Source organism: Corvus moneduloides, chromosome 3 (assembly GCF_009650955.1).
Source record: "Corvus moneduloides isolate bCorMon1 chromosome 3, bCorMon1.pri, whole genome shotgun sequence".
Lineage (NCBI taxonomy): Eukaryota > Metazoa > Chordata > Aves > Passeriformes > Corvidae > Corvus > Corvus moneduloides.
Window position 1 is genome coordinate 77,018,463 of NC_045478.1, and position 16,316 is coordinate 77,034,778.

Sequence of the window (16,316 nt, forward strand, 5' to 3'; positions counted from 1 at the left end):
AAGAAAATAGAGAAGTAGAAGGATGCAGAGTTGCTACCTTATGATGTCTGTGGTGATACAAATAGGAGGATTATTTAAAGTATTAGTGTGTTATTTGAATCATATTAGAAGAAGTTGGTGTGTGTTTGTTCATGTATGATTTGGTTTTTCTTAGGAGCCAAAGATGAAGGAACAAATCAGAAAAGTAGCTAGCATGGCTTCACTTGCAGCTGTATGTGAGATAATGGGTGGGAAGCCGGAAGCGCACCTGGAATCTCTGCCTTCTGTGGATGCTCTGAAGAAATTCATTTCCTTTTCTCAATTCAATGAAGTATTAAAGAAGCCATCTCATGTTGAAGAAAAAAATAGGTATGTCTGCTAAAGCTTCAGTAATTTTTTAGAATAAACTTGATTAATGTGAAGCAGTGGTTAAGATGTTGGCTTTTCCTGTTCTTTGACAGCTTTTGGCCAAGATGAAAAGATGTACACGAACTATTCACTCAGTTGCTCTTTTGTCTTAACATCCAGGTTTTAGAACATTAAAGAAGCCATAATTGATCAGACCAAAGCTGCTTTTGTTCAGTCTGATGCCTTAGGCTGTAAATTTTATATTTTTCAAATTCTGTACTGCTTAGTGTGTAACTCTGAAGTTTCTTGCAGCCTGTTGATTTCTGCTCTCTCATGCTAGGTAGACATAACAAAGCCTCTCCGGGCCTGCTCTTCAAGGACACCCAGACTGTCCTAGGCCCAAAAAGTATAAACCAAAGAGCCTCTAAAGGGGGGCAAGCAGAGGGGAAATTATATCATTAAACTGAAGCTTTAATTGGAGAATTAACCCTGATATGCAAATGAACCAAACCTATAGAAGTGTGAAGAACTTGTGACCTGTTGTCCATCTTGGGGTCCATCTTGGGAATAGCCTCTGGCTCCCCAGGGGGTACCTTTGAAGGCCTTTCAAATAAATACCTACCTTTATTCCCTTACTCCTGTCTAGTCTCTGTGTCTAGTAGGCCTCTTAAGGCATCAAGTCCCGTAGCGCTATGAAGCCAGAGCTGGCTTTGAACACTGCTTACCCTTAGGCCAGATTAAATATTTATACACTGCAGAAAGCCATGGCATGTACAAAAGCAAGTTTAAATGGAAATTATTTATTGTTGGGAAAGGAAACCCAGAGCAAGCCAGAGAGCCGAAACCCAGAGCAAGCCAGAGAGCCAAAACCCAAATACTTGGGTAACAAAAAGCCATGACCAGCATATAGTGATGTTTCCACTGAAAACTCTTAACAGGTGTTTGACTAATGAGACTGACTGAGCCCAGAATTGACTCTTCTCTTTTTAAAAAACACTTCATTTTCAGATTTCTTTTCCATGTACTTGTCCAGTCTTGCCTTGAACTGTATAAATCTTAGCACCTTGAAGTAGCACAGTGAGTTTGTACAGTTAAGCACTTCCTGGTGGAGTAGGAATGTGTGGGATAAACTTAACACAATGTTTATTTAAGAAAAGTGTTTTTTTCACAGCTTATGCGATGAAACGACATCTCAAGGATGGGGGAAAATTGTTGCACGCTACATTCGTGACCAGTGGATTTGCCTTCGTTTTGTTTTAAATTCATTTCCAACACTGCCTCAGGGTTATGAAGAAACTTCAGAAATGTCATTTTCTACAGTTGAAAGGTCAAAAAAAACTCTACAGTCTGCACTGGAAGCCCTGTCTATTCTTCCTTCAGACCAAGTTTTACCTGTGTTTGACTGCATGAAAGTCCTTGTTCCCAAGGTAAAAGATAAACCTGCGCAGTATTAATAGGGTTTTTGGGTGTTTTTTGTCAAATGTAACTTTGTTCATCTCTTTATTTACAGCTTCTGGACTCATCAGAGTCTCTCTGCATAGAAGCATTTGATTTGGCTTGGAAAATTATATCCTCTTTGAGCAACACACAGCTAATATTTTGGGCCAATCTAAAAGCATTTGCTCAGTTCATCTTTGATACTGAGGTTCTAGCTGTTGCTGCAAGTGCAAAGGGTCAAGCATATGCCAAAATAAAAGAGGTCAGTTTCAAGAATTCTTTTTTTTTTTTTGAGAAGGGAACATAAATTCTGTGTGGATGTAAAAATGTATTTATTTTCCCTTCAGCTATTGTTGTGAATTTTTCATTTCTGAAAAGGCCCAGGTTTGAGAGTGTAAAGATAAAACACCTGAGAATTAGATTTAAGATAAAAAAAATATATTGTTCTTGTAGCACAGAAAATGAAAAGTACTATTGCTTTGATTTTTAGATTGTTCAGTATGTTCTGCATGCAGTAAAACTAGTGGGTTTTGTCTTTTATTTTTACATAATGCTCTTCTTCTTGAATATTTTATTTAGGATTTGACACCTGAACTGTCACAAACTATTAATATTCTGGGGAACTGATGCTTTTTTTTTAATAGTTTACTCTTTATGAAAGTGCTGTCTTAGATGAAAAGTTAGAACAGTTCAAAATTTTGTAGATAAGCCATTACCGATAAGCCGTTACTGATAAGCCATTTTTACTGCTTCTTTAAAGGCTTCTTTTTCTCTGGTGGTCAGGATGTAGGAAAAAAAATCCACAGTCACCTTAGAGTTCAGTTTAATACTGCATGGCAGAGCTGCTTCCAGAGCTAAGGAGAAGAAAAACACAATCTTCTTTTTTAAGATTTATGCAGCTGCTAGAACTCCAAGAGTTCTTGCATACGTCGTAGTGTTCTTTTTTTTGATTTTAAGTCCGGGAAACTGTATGCAGTACTGGGATGTTGGTTCATATTGGCTTTATGCATTGGAAAGTTGTTAACTATTTATTTTCTAAATAATCTTTCTTGAGTTTTTTTCTTGGTTTTGTTTTTCCCCTCTGAGCATCAATTAAATATTTGTGCAGAACAGTCCGCAATGACTGCTAGACTTTAACTAGGGCAGTAGTACATTATGAATTATATACCACTAAATATGTCTGCTTAGACTTACTAGCTCATGTGCTGGCTTTGCACTTAGCACACAAATCACACTAGGAGGGATTGCAGTTTTGCTTTGAAGTCACCGTAAGTAGCTCTGTCCTGGTGCCACACTCATAGCTGTAATAACAGCATAATAGCAAATGTCTCAAATTCATTTTCAGCCCAGACACACTAAAATTATTTGTAATAAAATACAGAAAAATAGACACTTCCCAGCTATTTAAAACTGCTGTGCTATATCCGTATTAGCCTTAATTACCTTAAAATGTAGTCCCATTTATTTTCTCTTTGTTTTTTTTTTTTAAACTTGCTTCAAATGAATGTTACCATTCTCTATTTTAAACACTTTGCATTTGTAGTCTCCCTGTGGACCCAAGCCAAAATAAGATACATATGTAAAGATGTAAATTACCTCTTCTGTTGTAGAAGTCGGTTAGCTTTTACTTTTAATGAATATCTGTAACAGCTAATTGTATGCTCAGTGTTGTAGTAACTAATGAGCTATAGTTAGTATTTTATTTTTCTTGATCTTAGAACTTGTTTAAATTCTTAAAATTACTGCCTTATATCTTCAGCATTATTATTTCAAGCATTATGTAAGGTGTGTTTTGCCAATGTTGAGAGTGTTGAGTCCATGTGACAGCTATCCCATTGTCTGCAGTGGGACATACCATGACAGCAGGCATCAAGGAGCTAATGAAGGTCTCCTATACTCAACAAAGGGCATCTGGTCGAGCCACCTTCTGCCCCTTCATAAGAAAATGAAGATAAAGTTCCCAAGCAAGTGCCTACTTACGTATATTCTTATCCCAGCCCTCAGCAGTCCCTGTTGCCATTGACCTGCTGTGTAGTTGTAGCTAAAGAGAAGAAAAAATTGAACTGCCTGATGTTGATTTGTCACAGAAGCATAATTTTAATATTGTCTACCACAGTGTACTCTTGTCTTTTTAGTAGTTGGAAGGGGTGGAATAAAGGGGTATTTTTGAGTCAAAAAAGGGAGTATCGCTGTGGTAATACTGTGAAGGGCTTCCACAGAAGGTGCCCAGAGCACTGTGTTCTTTAGCTTAATTTCTTCTGCTGCACTCTTCTTTTTTCTTCGTGATTATTCATATGTTAATTATGCTAGAACTTAAATATCCTAAATTTCTTTCGTGTGTGCTGAACTTCTACTATTATTAATGAAACAGCTGAAAAAAATTTCAGGATTGAGAAATGTGTAGTAAATGCTGTGCTGCTTCCCTACAGGTGAAACAATAGTTCAATTTTGGAATTATTAGGAAAGTTACAATGCCTGTCTTTGCACTAGAAAATAGGTTTGAATTCGCGGTAAAAACCCCACATACTACTAGTGTAGAGCTTTCTTTCCAGCAAGCATTTCTTCAGACTGCATTGCATTATTTCAGTTTTAAGTTCTTCATGAGCTTCTTGGTGCTTCAATGCTTAGCAATTCAGAACAACTTTCTCTATAAAATCAGCATTGCTGTCAAAGAATTGTCACATTATCAAACCTATCATTTCAGTGTAGGGAAGCAAAGCACCTTTGTCCTTTAAGAGCTGTTACACCTTCTGAAAAACCATTTTCATGGATGAACTGATGTCTAAAAAGGAATTCTTAGAAAGCCTTACCTGTTCATTCTAAATCTCCCTGTCCTCTCCCAAATGCTTGCAAATTCTTAGAAAAAAATTTACTTTGGAAGTGAAATTTACTCTTGCTCTTACCCTCAGGAAGAGGAAGAAGAATTTTGGGGCCATTTTTCTTGTTTTATTTTTCTTCTTTTTGGGGAAGCTTTAGATAGCAGTTTCAAATACCTTAAATATGCCCTCCTCAAAACCAAAAAATAAATGGTACAAAGACACTTTTGCACTGTAACTTAAATAGGAACTTTGACATGAATGTAATCCTCCTTAAAGAAGACAACTAGTGATAGGGCTACTTATGTAAGAAATTTTGCTTAATTTTTTTTTTTTTCTGAAGTGGTGAGGAGGGATTAAAACATGAGGTTTGTGCTCATGAAGTAAGCCCTGGTTCATTTGTTCCACTAACCAGGAGATTTGTTTAAAGCAGCTGGTGTTAATATTTTTAAGCAAAGATCAGTTCTGGTTTTTGTTAACATAAGCATATACTGGGCCAGTTGCTGCCTGTTCACCTGCTCTTACAATCAGGGAATTCTAAATAGATTGAAGACAGCATTAACCTGAGCAGAGATAGGATGCAAAAGACCATGAGACCTATTAAAATAGATACCACTGCAATTTTATTCTAATAGATCTGGCACTTCTGAAAACTAGATTTTGAATATTTTATTTCTTATTTTCAGATAATTTTCAAGCTCATAGATCTGTCCACTACAAAGACTGGAGTCTTCAATGTAGTCCTTAGTCATTGTTGTCAGTCTTGGATATTTCCCACTGTTGATGAGAGAAGTGCCTTGACAAATGCTTTCTTAAATGCTGGAAATTATAGTGAACTTATCACTGAGGCTTGTGTCTTTGGAACTGTGTTTAGGAGAGATCAAAGGTATATAAAAAAATCTTTAAAAAATCTTTGTGATTTATGTTTTACAATCTCGTGTGCTTTTTCTCCTTTTAAACTTTGAGATAACTATTGAAAGGTTTTGTATGTTATTCTGCTAATTTTTCTTTGTCTTCTTTCATCTCTGAAGACTCATTCAGGATGTGCATGCCTTCATAGAAAATCTTGGAGAAAAATGTGCGGCAAATGTTGTTACAGAAAGGTAATGCTTTTGAGGATGCATCTTAGAGTATTTGGTGTAAATTGTCTCTTTGTCTTGATTGGTGCTCTGATAGGAAGGATGCTGCTTTTGAACTCAGCTGTTTACAATACAATCGTGGAATATCATGAGTAGTAGGAAGGGATGCACAGAGAATGTATTCATAATCTTTTTAAAATACTGGTAAAAGGGTTGTACATCACATTATATTCATAATTCAAATACAAAAGGTAGAAAAATGCTAAGTATTTTCAGGAAAATATATCCCACTTGCTAATCTGATTGTGGCTGAAATAATTACTTCCTCATTGTCTCACCTCATAAAAGTAATACTTTTTAGGATGCTGAGCTAATATGTATCTTATCATTGTAAGCAAGACAGTTAGGAAACTCAAATTTTAATGCAGCCAGATTTTGAGCTTGGCTTTTTAACTTTGGTTGCAGGCCCTTTTCGTGTGTTTACTGCCAATAGGCTCTGCCTCCAGCTTTTGAAACAGGGATGTTAGCTACTGGATTGTTAAATTTTTTTCTAGTTTCGCTCCTATCTTTACTCAGTGGAAGAAAGTCAGAGAGAAAGTTCTTTCACCTTGCTTTCAGAAGAGTTAGTAGTTTATAAAACCTGAGCTTTAAAAAAATTCTACTGCAAAATGTGAGAAATGAGACAACTCTTAGTTAAAAAAAAATTAAAATAATTTATTGAGAACAGAAAAATTGAAAAATTTCAAAAATTAGAAAAATATAAAAATTTGGGATCCTACGGCTCGGTAGATGGTATGCCCCAGGAGCGCAGGGATTTGAGATCTTCTGGCTGAGATAGCACTGGACCTCAGGTAGAGAAAAAGGACTTGCAGTGCTGGGCTGGCTTTTAGCTGGTCCAAAAGTCAGGAAAAAAAATTATTAAAGGCTCCTTAATAGGAGTAAGGCTTTTAATGCCTAGCACTGCTGTCCACCACAGCTAGCCTGCAGAGAGCGTCTCTCTGTCTCGTAGTTTTATAGTGCCTTTGCTCCGCCCACAGCCCGCCCCTTCAGTTTAAAGTGATTGGTGCTTTCCCTTTGACAGATCATCTCCGTCCACCAATGGCTCATCGTTGTCAGAGGGGTGGTATCAGTTGAGATAAGGGAGCTGAAATGCCTTCATTAAAATTCAGGTTGCCACGGAGCTTGCCTACAGGGTCATGGCTATGGGGCTAAAAATAGCTGCTGGCTGTTAGAAACTGGGGTTTTTGGAGTTAGCCTTGGAACCAAAGTGCAAGTAAGAACACCTAAAAAAAGTATTAAAATACATCCAGCACATCTTAGAACACTTGTAAAAGTATACAGTAAACACAGGAAAGGTAACTCTTATGGTGTACAGGTGGTTTGAAGTTTGAAAAGGGAGCAAGTTGGTGATTTTTAACTGGGGAATTTTTAACTGGGAAGGGTGCAACTCTCTTAATAAATTACTTTGAACAATTGAAAACACTGATAATGGAACTTGATTGTTGTACCTGGGCTGATGGGTTAATTTTAACATTCAATTTAAAAATATTTAACTCAAAATTAATTAATTAAAGCACTGAATATGCAAAGACCAAGCACAAATAGGGATTTCATGTATGACACAAAAGTTCACTACTCCGGTGTTTTCTGCCAAGAGCTTTTTGGTAATCATGTATCTTGTTGTGACAGTCTGCAGCTGTCACAATCTATAATGTCATTAATTTTACTCTTGCCATAAGTTATTCTAGATGTCTGTAATTAACTGATAGGAATAAAGTGTTGTTTCGGACTAGAATATTTGACCAAACTGTAAGCGTGAATTAGTTGTTAAAAGATTACAGTTTACAGGCACAACATTTCAAAAACTTTTTGATACAGATTTTTCTATAGAAAATTTTTTTAAACACCTAGATGTTACTAAAGAACTCTAGGTAGACTCAGGGTCAAGTTGTGAACTCACTAGTTTTGATCACCAATTACAGATTTTAAAATTCTGGTTCTGGATATTTGATGTTGTCTCACTGCAGACAACTTGATGGCTGTATGTTCAAGATGATGTGTGGTGCTTTTTTATAATTTAGGAATTATCTTTATGTCTAAACAAGTAGCATTTGATTTTTATTTTTATTAATATTTTACAGTACAAATCGAGATGATCACTACGTTCGTGTTTGTGCTGTTAAATTTCTCTGCTTGGTGGACGCATCAAACATCTTGCATAAGGCGTTTATGGAAGACATTTTTATCAAGCTACTTGATAAAGTAAAATTCATTTCTCTTGGTATAGAAATGTAGTGTTAGTACCATCAGTAAAATGCGAAATAATTACAGTTGACAGGATGCTTTTATGGTTGTTTGTTTAGCCTCTCTAGATCTCCCAAGTAATACACTTCTCTTTGTTAGGAGACAGAAGTTAATTTGGCCAAACCAAAATAGTAAAAATTGCTTTTTGGTTTTATTTCTCTGTTTTTAGTGGATATTTTGACTTCCTGGAACATTATCCAAATTGTAACCATTGTTCCATTAAGAGTCTTCCATTGGGCTGCATTCTGAAGTGCTGCATTTGACTTTAACAATTGCAGACTGCCTCTTAAATTGAGAGAGCCGTTGTCTCCTTAGAATACCTTTATAGATAGAAATCATGGAGAAGGTGGGGGTCCGGTTTTCATTTATATCATAGCTGCTTCTGCATTGGCAGGAGTCTAAAGTCAGTGGTAAATTACTGCGGCTGCTATTAGAACATCATCCATACATTCTGGTACTATTGAATTCTGCTTTTGTCTGAAGAACAAGGAGTGGGTAGGTCCCTCAATCCTCTCAATTAAGAACTGCAGAAGAATGATTAGTATTTGTGTTGTGAGATTGACCAAGCGAAAAAAGGGAGCTTTAGAAGGTATTTGCTTACTTTATTATTTAATGATAAGCTTCAGAATTTAATTCTTAATAAGTTAATATATTTTCCTACACTTATGTTCAGTGCTGATCCTAGCTGTGCAGTAGATGCTGTTTTCTTAGTACAGAAAAGTGTATTTACATGTATTCAAATGTAAAGGAAGAATGGGCAATAAACCTAATTTTCTTTCAGGATGAACTTGTATCCAGATCTAGAACACGATATTATGCCAACTCTTTACAGCATAGAGTTAAAAACCGGGTATGGCAGACACTCTTAGTTCTTCTCCCAAAGCTTAACCAGGTATTGCTCTTCACTATTAATTTGCAAATAAATAAATATGTACCTACTTTCAAGACCTAATTTGGTGTCATGCAAGCTGCGTATATTAAATTACAGCAGGGTATAAAAGGCACGTAACCTGTGGCTGATGTGGAAGTTTTATGTAGTATAAGTTCTGTGTAGTTTCATTCTTTCAGTCTGAAGTCATGGATTTATGATGCATTTCTAGAGGACACTGGAAACTGATTCTTACATTTGTGAATTTTAGGAGGCCAGATTGTTCCTGTTAAAGCTAGCTAAAAGTTTGTACTGACTAGCTGATTGAAAACTTTTCATTTAGTAAAAATGTTGCTACTTTATGAACAGTCAAGAAACTGACAAGTGTTACTTTCATCAAATGCTGCTTCATAAGAAAATATTTGAAAAGTACAATAAAGAAATTAGATGGTTCTAAAATGTTTTAATTTGCATATTAAAATATATATCTGGTAGTATGATAAAGGTGAGAATGTTATGGGGTTTTTTTCTCTATGGAAATAACTCTTAACAATATACTAAAGGATTGCCTGATTTTGTTTTCTCAGAATTTTTTGTGTGGAGCTCTTGACAGAGTTTTTCAGGCTGGATTCAGTAATAATCAGGCATCTGTGAAATACTTCATAGAGTGGATTATTATCTTGAGTCTACATAAATATCCCCAATTCCTTGATAAATTCTGGGATTGCTTTTGCTATGTAAGTAAGACCTTTGTCATTCACTTGAAGAGTAATTTGAACAAAGAGGGTACAGTTTGTCTTCCCATACCTTACTTTCTGTGTATTCCAATCTTCCTTTAAAAGCAGTGGGCTGTTGAGTAGTTCAGCTTAGCTTGGAAGTGAGTCTGAGCAATAACCTGAGACATTTAGAAATTTGTGACGTAAAAATGGCCCAAGTGAATTCCTCCTGTTGAGAGATTTCCTTTTTTGATGTATTATTCTGGGCAGAGTAGAGCTGGCATAGCGAGTCAGAGTAGTCCAATGTAAGAGCCATCAGGACCACATGGATGCCCTAGATCCTGAGTCTGAAGGTCTGAGTTACTTGTGGTTTCCACAGCCTACCTTTGTCTTTTTTGTCACATCCTCTGTGTCAGTGAGAACATGACTTGCATAGTACTTATTCAATTTGGAGCTTTTAATGTGGAATTCTCTCACAGTGGAGTTCTGTAATGAGATTTTAAACCTGAAGAAGGGTTTGAGTGATGATACCCAAAAGTTAAAGGGTTGACTGAGGAGAGCTGACTGTTTCAGAGTTCCTTCCAAAAGCTCAGGCTGTTGGAATTGCTGTCATTTTAGTAGATGATAATCTGTTGGATCAAAGTGATCTCATGCTGATACCAAATGTACTAAATCACAGTGGGGCCATTCAAACCATCAGAGCAAGCAGAAAACACGTAGATTTATGACAAAGGAGTACAGACTGTGTTTTCAGAGGCTCTCCTGGTGTTGAGGAATACATGTAGTGCAGGTGGCTCGGTGTGCAGCTGCAGTGCGAGCCGTGGATTGAGCTCTGGTTAGCGGGGCCCCCGGCAAGAGGCTGTGGAGTGGTGCTGACCCTCTGCATTCCTGGGGGAATACAGTGAACTTGGGTTGAATTTTAGCTCATTTATACCACTGTATACTTCATTCTGATTGAAGTGTCAGTAAAAAGCAAGCAGCGTGTTAGGAAAAATTAAATCCTAATAATATCAACCTTGCATTTTAGTAAATTTGGCTGTGGAAACATGTAGATTTTAAATGGTGTTAATATTATTGCGTGTGCAGAACATGGTGCGAAATATATAAAGTATAAAAACGTTTTAAATATGCATATGTCTTGTTAAATTCTTTTTTACTTTAGGATGAAGAAAAGCTTAAAACAAGCATCTGCACATTTTTATCAGTGTTGGCCCACTTTGACATCATTCTTCAGAATACCTCAGAGAAGGTACATTTCTCTAAGAGTGTTCATTCTTTATTCACTTTCAGTGCATATAGAGATCTGAATTGAAAATAGACTGCCAAAATGGTTTAAAGATCTCTTTAATACTTACTTCCTACTAAGGTATCCTTTGTTATGCAAAACACTAACTCTTCCTGTCACCTCTGTAAAATACTGGACTCAGGAAAATTAGCAAAACTAGCAGGTGTTCTGGATACATAGAGCCTGATTACCTGTGAAATTTTCTAGAATAGCTAATCCAGTTTTAACTAAACATGTGGATGCACCTGGGTTTGTTTTTCTTGCTGCTCTTTTAATCAGAAGTAAGTAGAGGTTTCCTCGTAGGCAGAATAATGATTTTTAAAGCAAATGAATACATTTTCAAAAAACAAGTGGGGCTGTAGGTTTTGTCCGAAGGAGATGGAAAGAAGGAAATGATTATCATGTTCAAAGACTTTTGCTTTCCAAAAGGCTTTCTTTTGAGGAACTTTTTCTTGGGCCACTCATAACTTCTGAATGGTGCATTCAGATTTGACGTAAAAGAAGCTTCTTTGTCTTCGTTTCTTTAGAAGCCAGCTTTGAAGAAAGCCCTCATAGTTGTTCTGCAGTGGTGTTTCAACCATAATTTCAGCGTTCGACTTTATGCGTTAGTCGCCCTTAAAAAAATCTGGGGTATGTGCAGAATGCTACGTGTGGAGGAATTTGAAGCTCTGACACCAGTTATTGAATCTAGCCTTCAACAAGTGGAAAACATGCACGGCACAGGGTTAGTAACATTTTTTACAGCTTAACACTGTTCTTCTGAGCCATTTGCAGCAAGTTACATTTTCTAAAATATCACTTGATAATTTTTATGGGGTTTTATGGGGTTTTTTTAATCTCTGTTTAAAAAGAAGTTGGTGTGGGGAGACATGAAACAGAAAAAAGTAGCAACAAGAGGAGTCTTGACTTTATTTTTTTTTTTTTAACGGCTAAAAGCTGGCACTGAACCATGGGCTAGTATCCAGTTTCCATGGGATACTTCTTGCCAAACTCACACCTTTTGATAACAGAATTTGAAGGTGTGTTATGGGCCTTTCTTGAAGCGTAAATAAAACTCATTTCCTGAATGCTGTTGGTTTTTTAAAAATGGGCCTGTACTTAATTATTGAAGTACTTTCTTTCCTATACAATATATAGTAAATAAATTAGGTTGCTTTATGCCAATCTGACAATTGAAATTTTCAATCCAGCACATTGCCTTTTTAATGTCTCTTATATAACTTTCTGCACTTGCAGGAACGCCAGAAGGAATTGGCAGCGAATCCAAGATCACTTCTTCTTTGCAACATTTCATCCAGTTGAGGATTATAGTCTAGAGGCAAGTCCAAGACCACACTATTTGTCTAGTTTCACAACTGTATTTTTTCATCTCTTTTGGTATCTTCTAATGTGGGATGAAATTATCAACTATTATTCATTTAAAACCCCGAAAAATTACTTTGCCCAGATTGTGATGGGTTTTAGACTAAGATTGCAGTTTAGTTTTTCTACTTGGTATTATGTTAAAAACCTAAGAGGAGGTATGTGTGATGAACGTGCCTATTTGTGGGAGTTAATCAGTTTTGGATTTGTGACTGGGAAAGTTCATTCTAATAACAGAAGACCATCTACTTAATTGAGGTAGTTTATTAGGACTTTTAAGGCATCTGTTCTCAGAAGTAACTTGAGGTTGCTTAACTGGATTGTCTGATGTGAGTGGGATACAGATACATCACTTCCAGAGCACCGTTTTCAGCCATCCTTTATGCTATAGCTCAAATAACTAACAGCTGAATAAACATTGAGGAAGGAAGGTAAAAAATAAGGGTGCAGATAAATATAAGAGACAGGAGAACTAAGCTCAAAATACAAGATAAGCATGGGTGTGAATGGGGTGTATGTTTTGGCAGAAACAGTGCCATCTTTGACAAAAGAAATACTTTTTTAACTGATGCTCTATGAAGTATTTTTATAAACAGAAATATGCTAAATAGTGGAGAGTAAAAGTCCTGAACAGGAGGAAAAAAAAGAGCAAAGCAAGACTAGTATTTATGAAGCATTTAAATGTATTCAGGGTGCATCTTCACCTTTGTCTTGAAGGGTGCATTGGGATAAACAAAAAGTCTGGGTTTTAAACTCTTTGACTTACTCAGTCTTTTCCTTGGGATGCATGTTTTTTCCTCCTTGAAAAATCACGGTTAGCTAGCTGTGTTGGTTGTGCTGAGTTGGATTTTACCACTAGATTTTAATGCTTTCAACTATTTTCCTTTTGACTTTAAATCAATCTGCATCCTTTACTAGAAATTTGTAAGGATATTTGAAAACTCTTTAGTGTTACACTTACGAGATTTTCACTAGATTGTGCTGAGAGGCATAGTGTTAATTCTTTGATACTCTAAAAGTTCAGAATCGTAATCAGTGCAGATTCTCAGGAAAAGTTTAATTACAGAGAGAATGAGACTAGATTTACGGAAGTTTTGGATAGCACTATAAGTAAAGTTGTGAATATTGAGAGACATACTGGTAAGCTGTATCAAGTACCCAGAAAAACAAGTATGAAAAGCATAGGAGGCTAGATAATAGACTAGTTCAGTTAAACTACCAGGGATTAATTATCTAGTTTTGCTTGCTCTAGTGCTGCTCTGCTGATAACTCTGTGTTGCATTGCATTGCAGACGATATTTTATACTCTTCCCCGCCTTTCGGAACTCGCTGAAGATGAATGGATCTCCCTCTCTAAATTTGACAGATTCACTGACATTCCTTTGCCACCAGCATTTCAGGGGTACCATTCCCGAAGGGAACTTCGTGATCTGAAACCAAGTGACTGGTCTCAGCAAGACATGGGTAAAATACAGCCAGTATATGTTTGTTAATTACTTGTATGGAGTAGCTGTGTACATCTGTTCAATCTGACCTCTGGTTTTCAGCTGAAGTAAACTTATATCTATGTGAGTAGAACATGCACCATAAAATAATAGTGGATGATGAATGGTATCTCCAGTATTACCATTTGGATTATCTTCTTTATTGAAGCACTAGTTTCACTCCCCCTTGCATACCCATATGAATAATACAGTTTGTTGTTATAGGTTCACATTCAGTTGAAGCAGACAGCCAGCCAGAGTGGACTGATGTTCAGAAAAAGATTATACCCTGGAAGAACAGTACTCCTAGTTTAGACTTGGAAACGGCTTTTCAGGATCGTGCTGCTAAACTTGGCAAATCAAACAGCAGATTGATTGTGGTGGCTTCACTTATTGATAAACCTACCAATTTAGGAGGTAAGGTTGATTGCACATTTTCAAACTTTTATTTTACACCTTGGTGCACACTTAGATAATGGAAGTTAATTTCAGTTTATGTTGATAATTAGAATGTTACTTAAGTACAGCTCAGAAGAATAGATCATTATCCTGAAAAAAACTGGAAGCCAAAGAAAATACTACCTATTTCAGAGAAAGGGGCCTTCTACAGTTACATTTTAAGGGAAAAAAAAAATACTTTCACATGGCATGCATTAATTAAGTAGAATTTGGCTGTAAATCATGCTCAGTTTCTTGCTGATTTTATATTTGCTACAGTTGAATTTTTCAACTGTGTATGCAGTTAGAAGAAATGATTTGCTTTTTCATTTTTTTTCTGTAATGATGAAACCAAATCTTGTAAACCAGCTAGATTCTCATGTCTGTTGGACAGCAGAGCCCCATTTCCTGATTAAGATTGTCTTCACAATGTGTGAGCTGTGACATAATAAATTCTGCAAATTCATTATTGCCATGGTGTTCAATGTTGTTAGCAGTTTAAATAGCTGCAGTGAGTAATGAAAAGCCCACAAGCTGGTGCTGTCTGCATTGTAATGCTGTTATGTGTCATCCTCTCGAGCCTTTCATTTAACAGGTACTGGATTTAAAGCTTAAGCTTGTGTGTGGATGTGTCTAATCACCTATCCTTGCTAAGGCTTGGACACTTAACCCCTTACTTTGTGTAATTAGTATTGTAAAAGCATGTTGTCAGACACAGTGCTTTTCTAATTTCTGTCTTTCTGCTGAGTTACAGAACATTTTTTTCCTGTAATTTATATGGAACAAGGTGTGGCTTGGAAGACCTGAAACTAATTAAAAGTAGATAACTAAAGTAGCCATTTCTCTTTCACATTCTTTGTAATTTTCACTTTGTGTTCTGCCTTGGTGTTCATTTTCTACACAAAAATCACTTTATTTCTTGTTTTTGTAGGTTTGTGTCGTACAAGTGAAATATTTGGGGCATCTGCACTAGTTGTTGGCAGTCTTCATTATATACAGGATAAGCAGTTTCAGCATCTGAGTGTTTCTGCAGAGCAGTGGCTCCCCCTTGTTGAGGTGAACGGAAACATTTTGATAGCTAAAAAGTGTACTCAGCATCTTCAGTTTGTCACATGCATAGTTCAGTTTCTTACATTTTTTATATTGAAAAAAATACCATTTTGTTTAATGGAAGCTCGTGCTGTTATCTCTGACACTTAATCTTGTATGTTTTGGGTCAACCTTACAAAAAAGAATTTAGAAAATACTTGCAATTTCTTACTGCTGTGATAAAACTGCTTATGTGAACTGTCATTGTTACATCTTAGTAGCAGTGAGTTTGAATTTGATGTTTATAGAAGTTGGACAACACTTCATTTTTCTTGCTTGGTCCACTGCTTTTGGTAACTTTCATAGGGATAATCTTCAAGTTTGCCTGAAGTTTACTTTTGCCAAGCTTTTAGAACTTATTACCACTTACAAAAATAAAGGGTATCAACCTGTATGTGTAGTGTTCGGTAGAAAATATTTCTGTGATATTTTATAACAAATCACTTTTTCAAGGTCAGCTTTAAGTGATCTGAAACATCCAGTGTAAATTTTTCATTCCGTGCAAACCCCATTGTGTTCATTTTCAGCCTATTTTCAGAACAAGATAGCTGTAGTGTGTTTTGCCTAAAACAGAATGCTGATGGACACAAGTTGTCGTGCCTAATCTCTGTGCAGAAGTGTACTGATGGTAGAGCTGCTGTTGCATGAAGAAATTGGCATTTTAATACAAATTAGCAGTTTAGAGAGTAGGATGCAGAGAACTAAGAAATTCTTCACTTTGAGCTATCACAAGTGGCAGTGCAGTTTCAGTACTGCCTGTTCTGTGGTATTGGGAAGGAATTTCAGGTTAAATAACAATTATGCACCTTGTCCCTATGCAAGAATGATTCTTTCACATTCAGATGTAAGGTTTGTAGCTATCAAAAGCCTGGAAAAGGCCTTTCTTCATTGTATTGGTGGGGGTATTTTGTGGCATTACTTAACCTTTTGTGCTACTGCTGAAGAGCTTTTAAAATGTTAAGCTATGTACATGGAGAGAGTCTTCGGGGATAAAAGTCATTAATCTTAAAAAGTGTCCAAGTAAATTGGTTTTTTTTTTTTAGAGTAACTTCAGAAGTTTACAAAAAGTGATACTTAAGTATTTTTCTATTTCTCTCTACTTTTAATGGAC

At 36.3% G+C, this 16,316-nt stretch overlaps 1 protein-coding gene across 2 annotated transcripts in view; it reads left to right on the top strand.

Moving 5' to 3' along the window:
* TARBP1 (TAR (HIV-1) RNA binding protein 1) overlaps positions 1-16,316 on the top strand; it is a 35,081-nt gene that overhangs the window by 17,068 nt on the left and 1,697 nt on the right. For both annotated transcript variants that reach the window (XM_032102288.1, XM_032102289.1), the window contains exons 15-28: positions 155-348; positions 1,499-1,754; positions 1,838-2,026; positions 5,267-5,466; positions 5,612-5,683; positions 7,801-7,921; positions 8,745-8,855; positions 9,419-9,568; positions 10,710-10,796; positions 11,360-11,556; positions 12,069-12,150; positions 13,487-13,658; positions 13,904-14,095; positions 15,048-15,172. In XM_032102288.1, the coding sequence (XP_031958179.1) occupies positions 155-348; positions 1,499-1,754; positions 1,838-2,026; positions 5,267-5,466; positions 5,612-5,683; positions 7,801-7,921; positions 8,745-8,855; positions 9,419-9,568; positions 10,710-10,796; positions 11,360-11,556; positions 12,069-12,150; positions 13,487-13,658; positions 13,904-14,095; positions 15,048-15,172 (2,148 nt within the window). The remainder of the gene's footprint in view (positions 1-154; positions 349-1,498; positions 1,755-1,837; positions 2,027-5,266; positions 5,467-5,611; positions 5,684-7,800; positions 7,922-8,744; positions 8,856-9,418; positions 9,569-10,709; positions 10,797-11,359; positions 11,557-12,068; positions 12,151-13,486; positions 13,659-13,903; positions 14,096-15,047; positions 15,173-16,316) is intronic.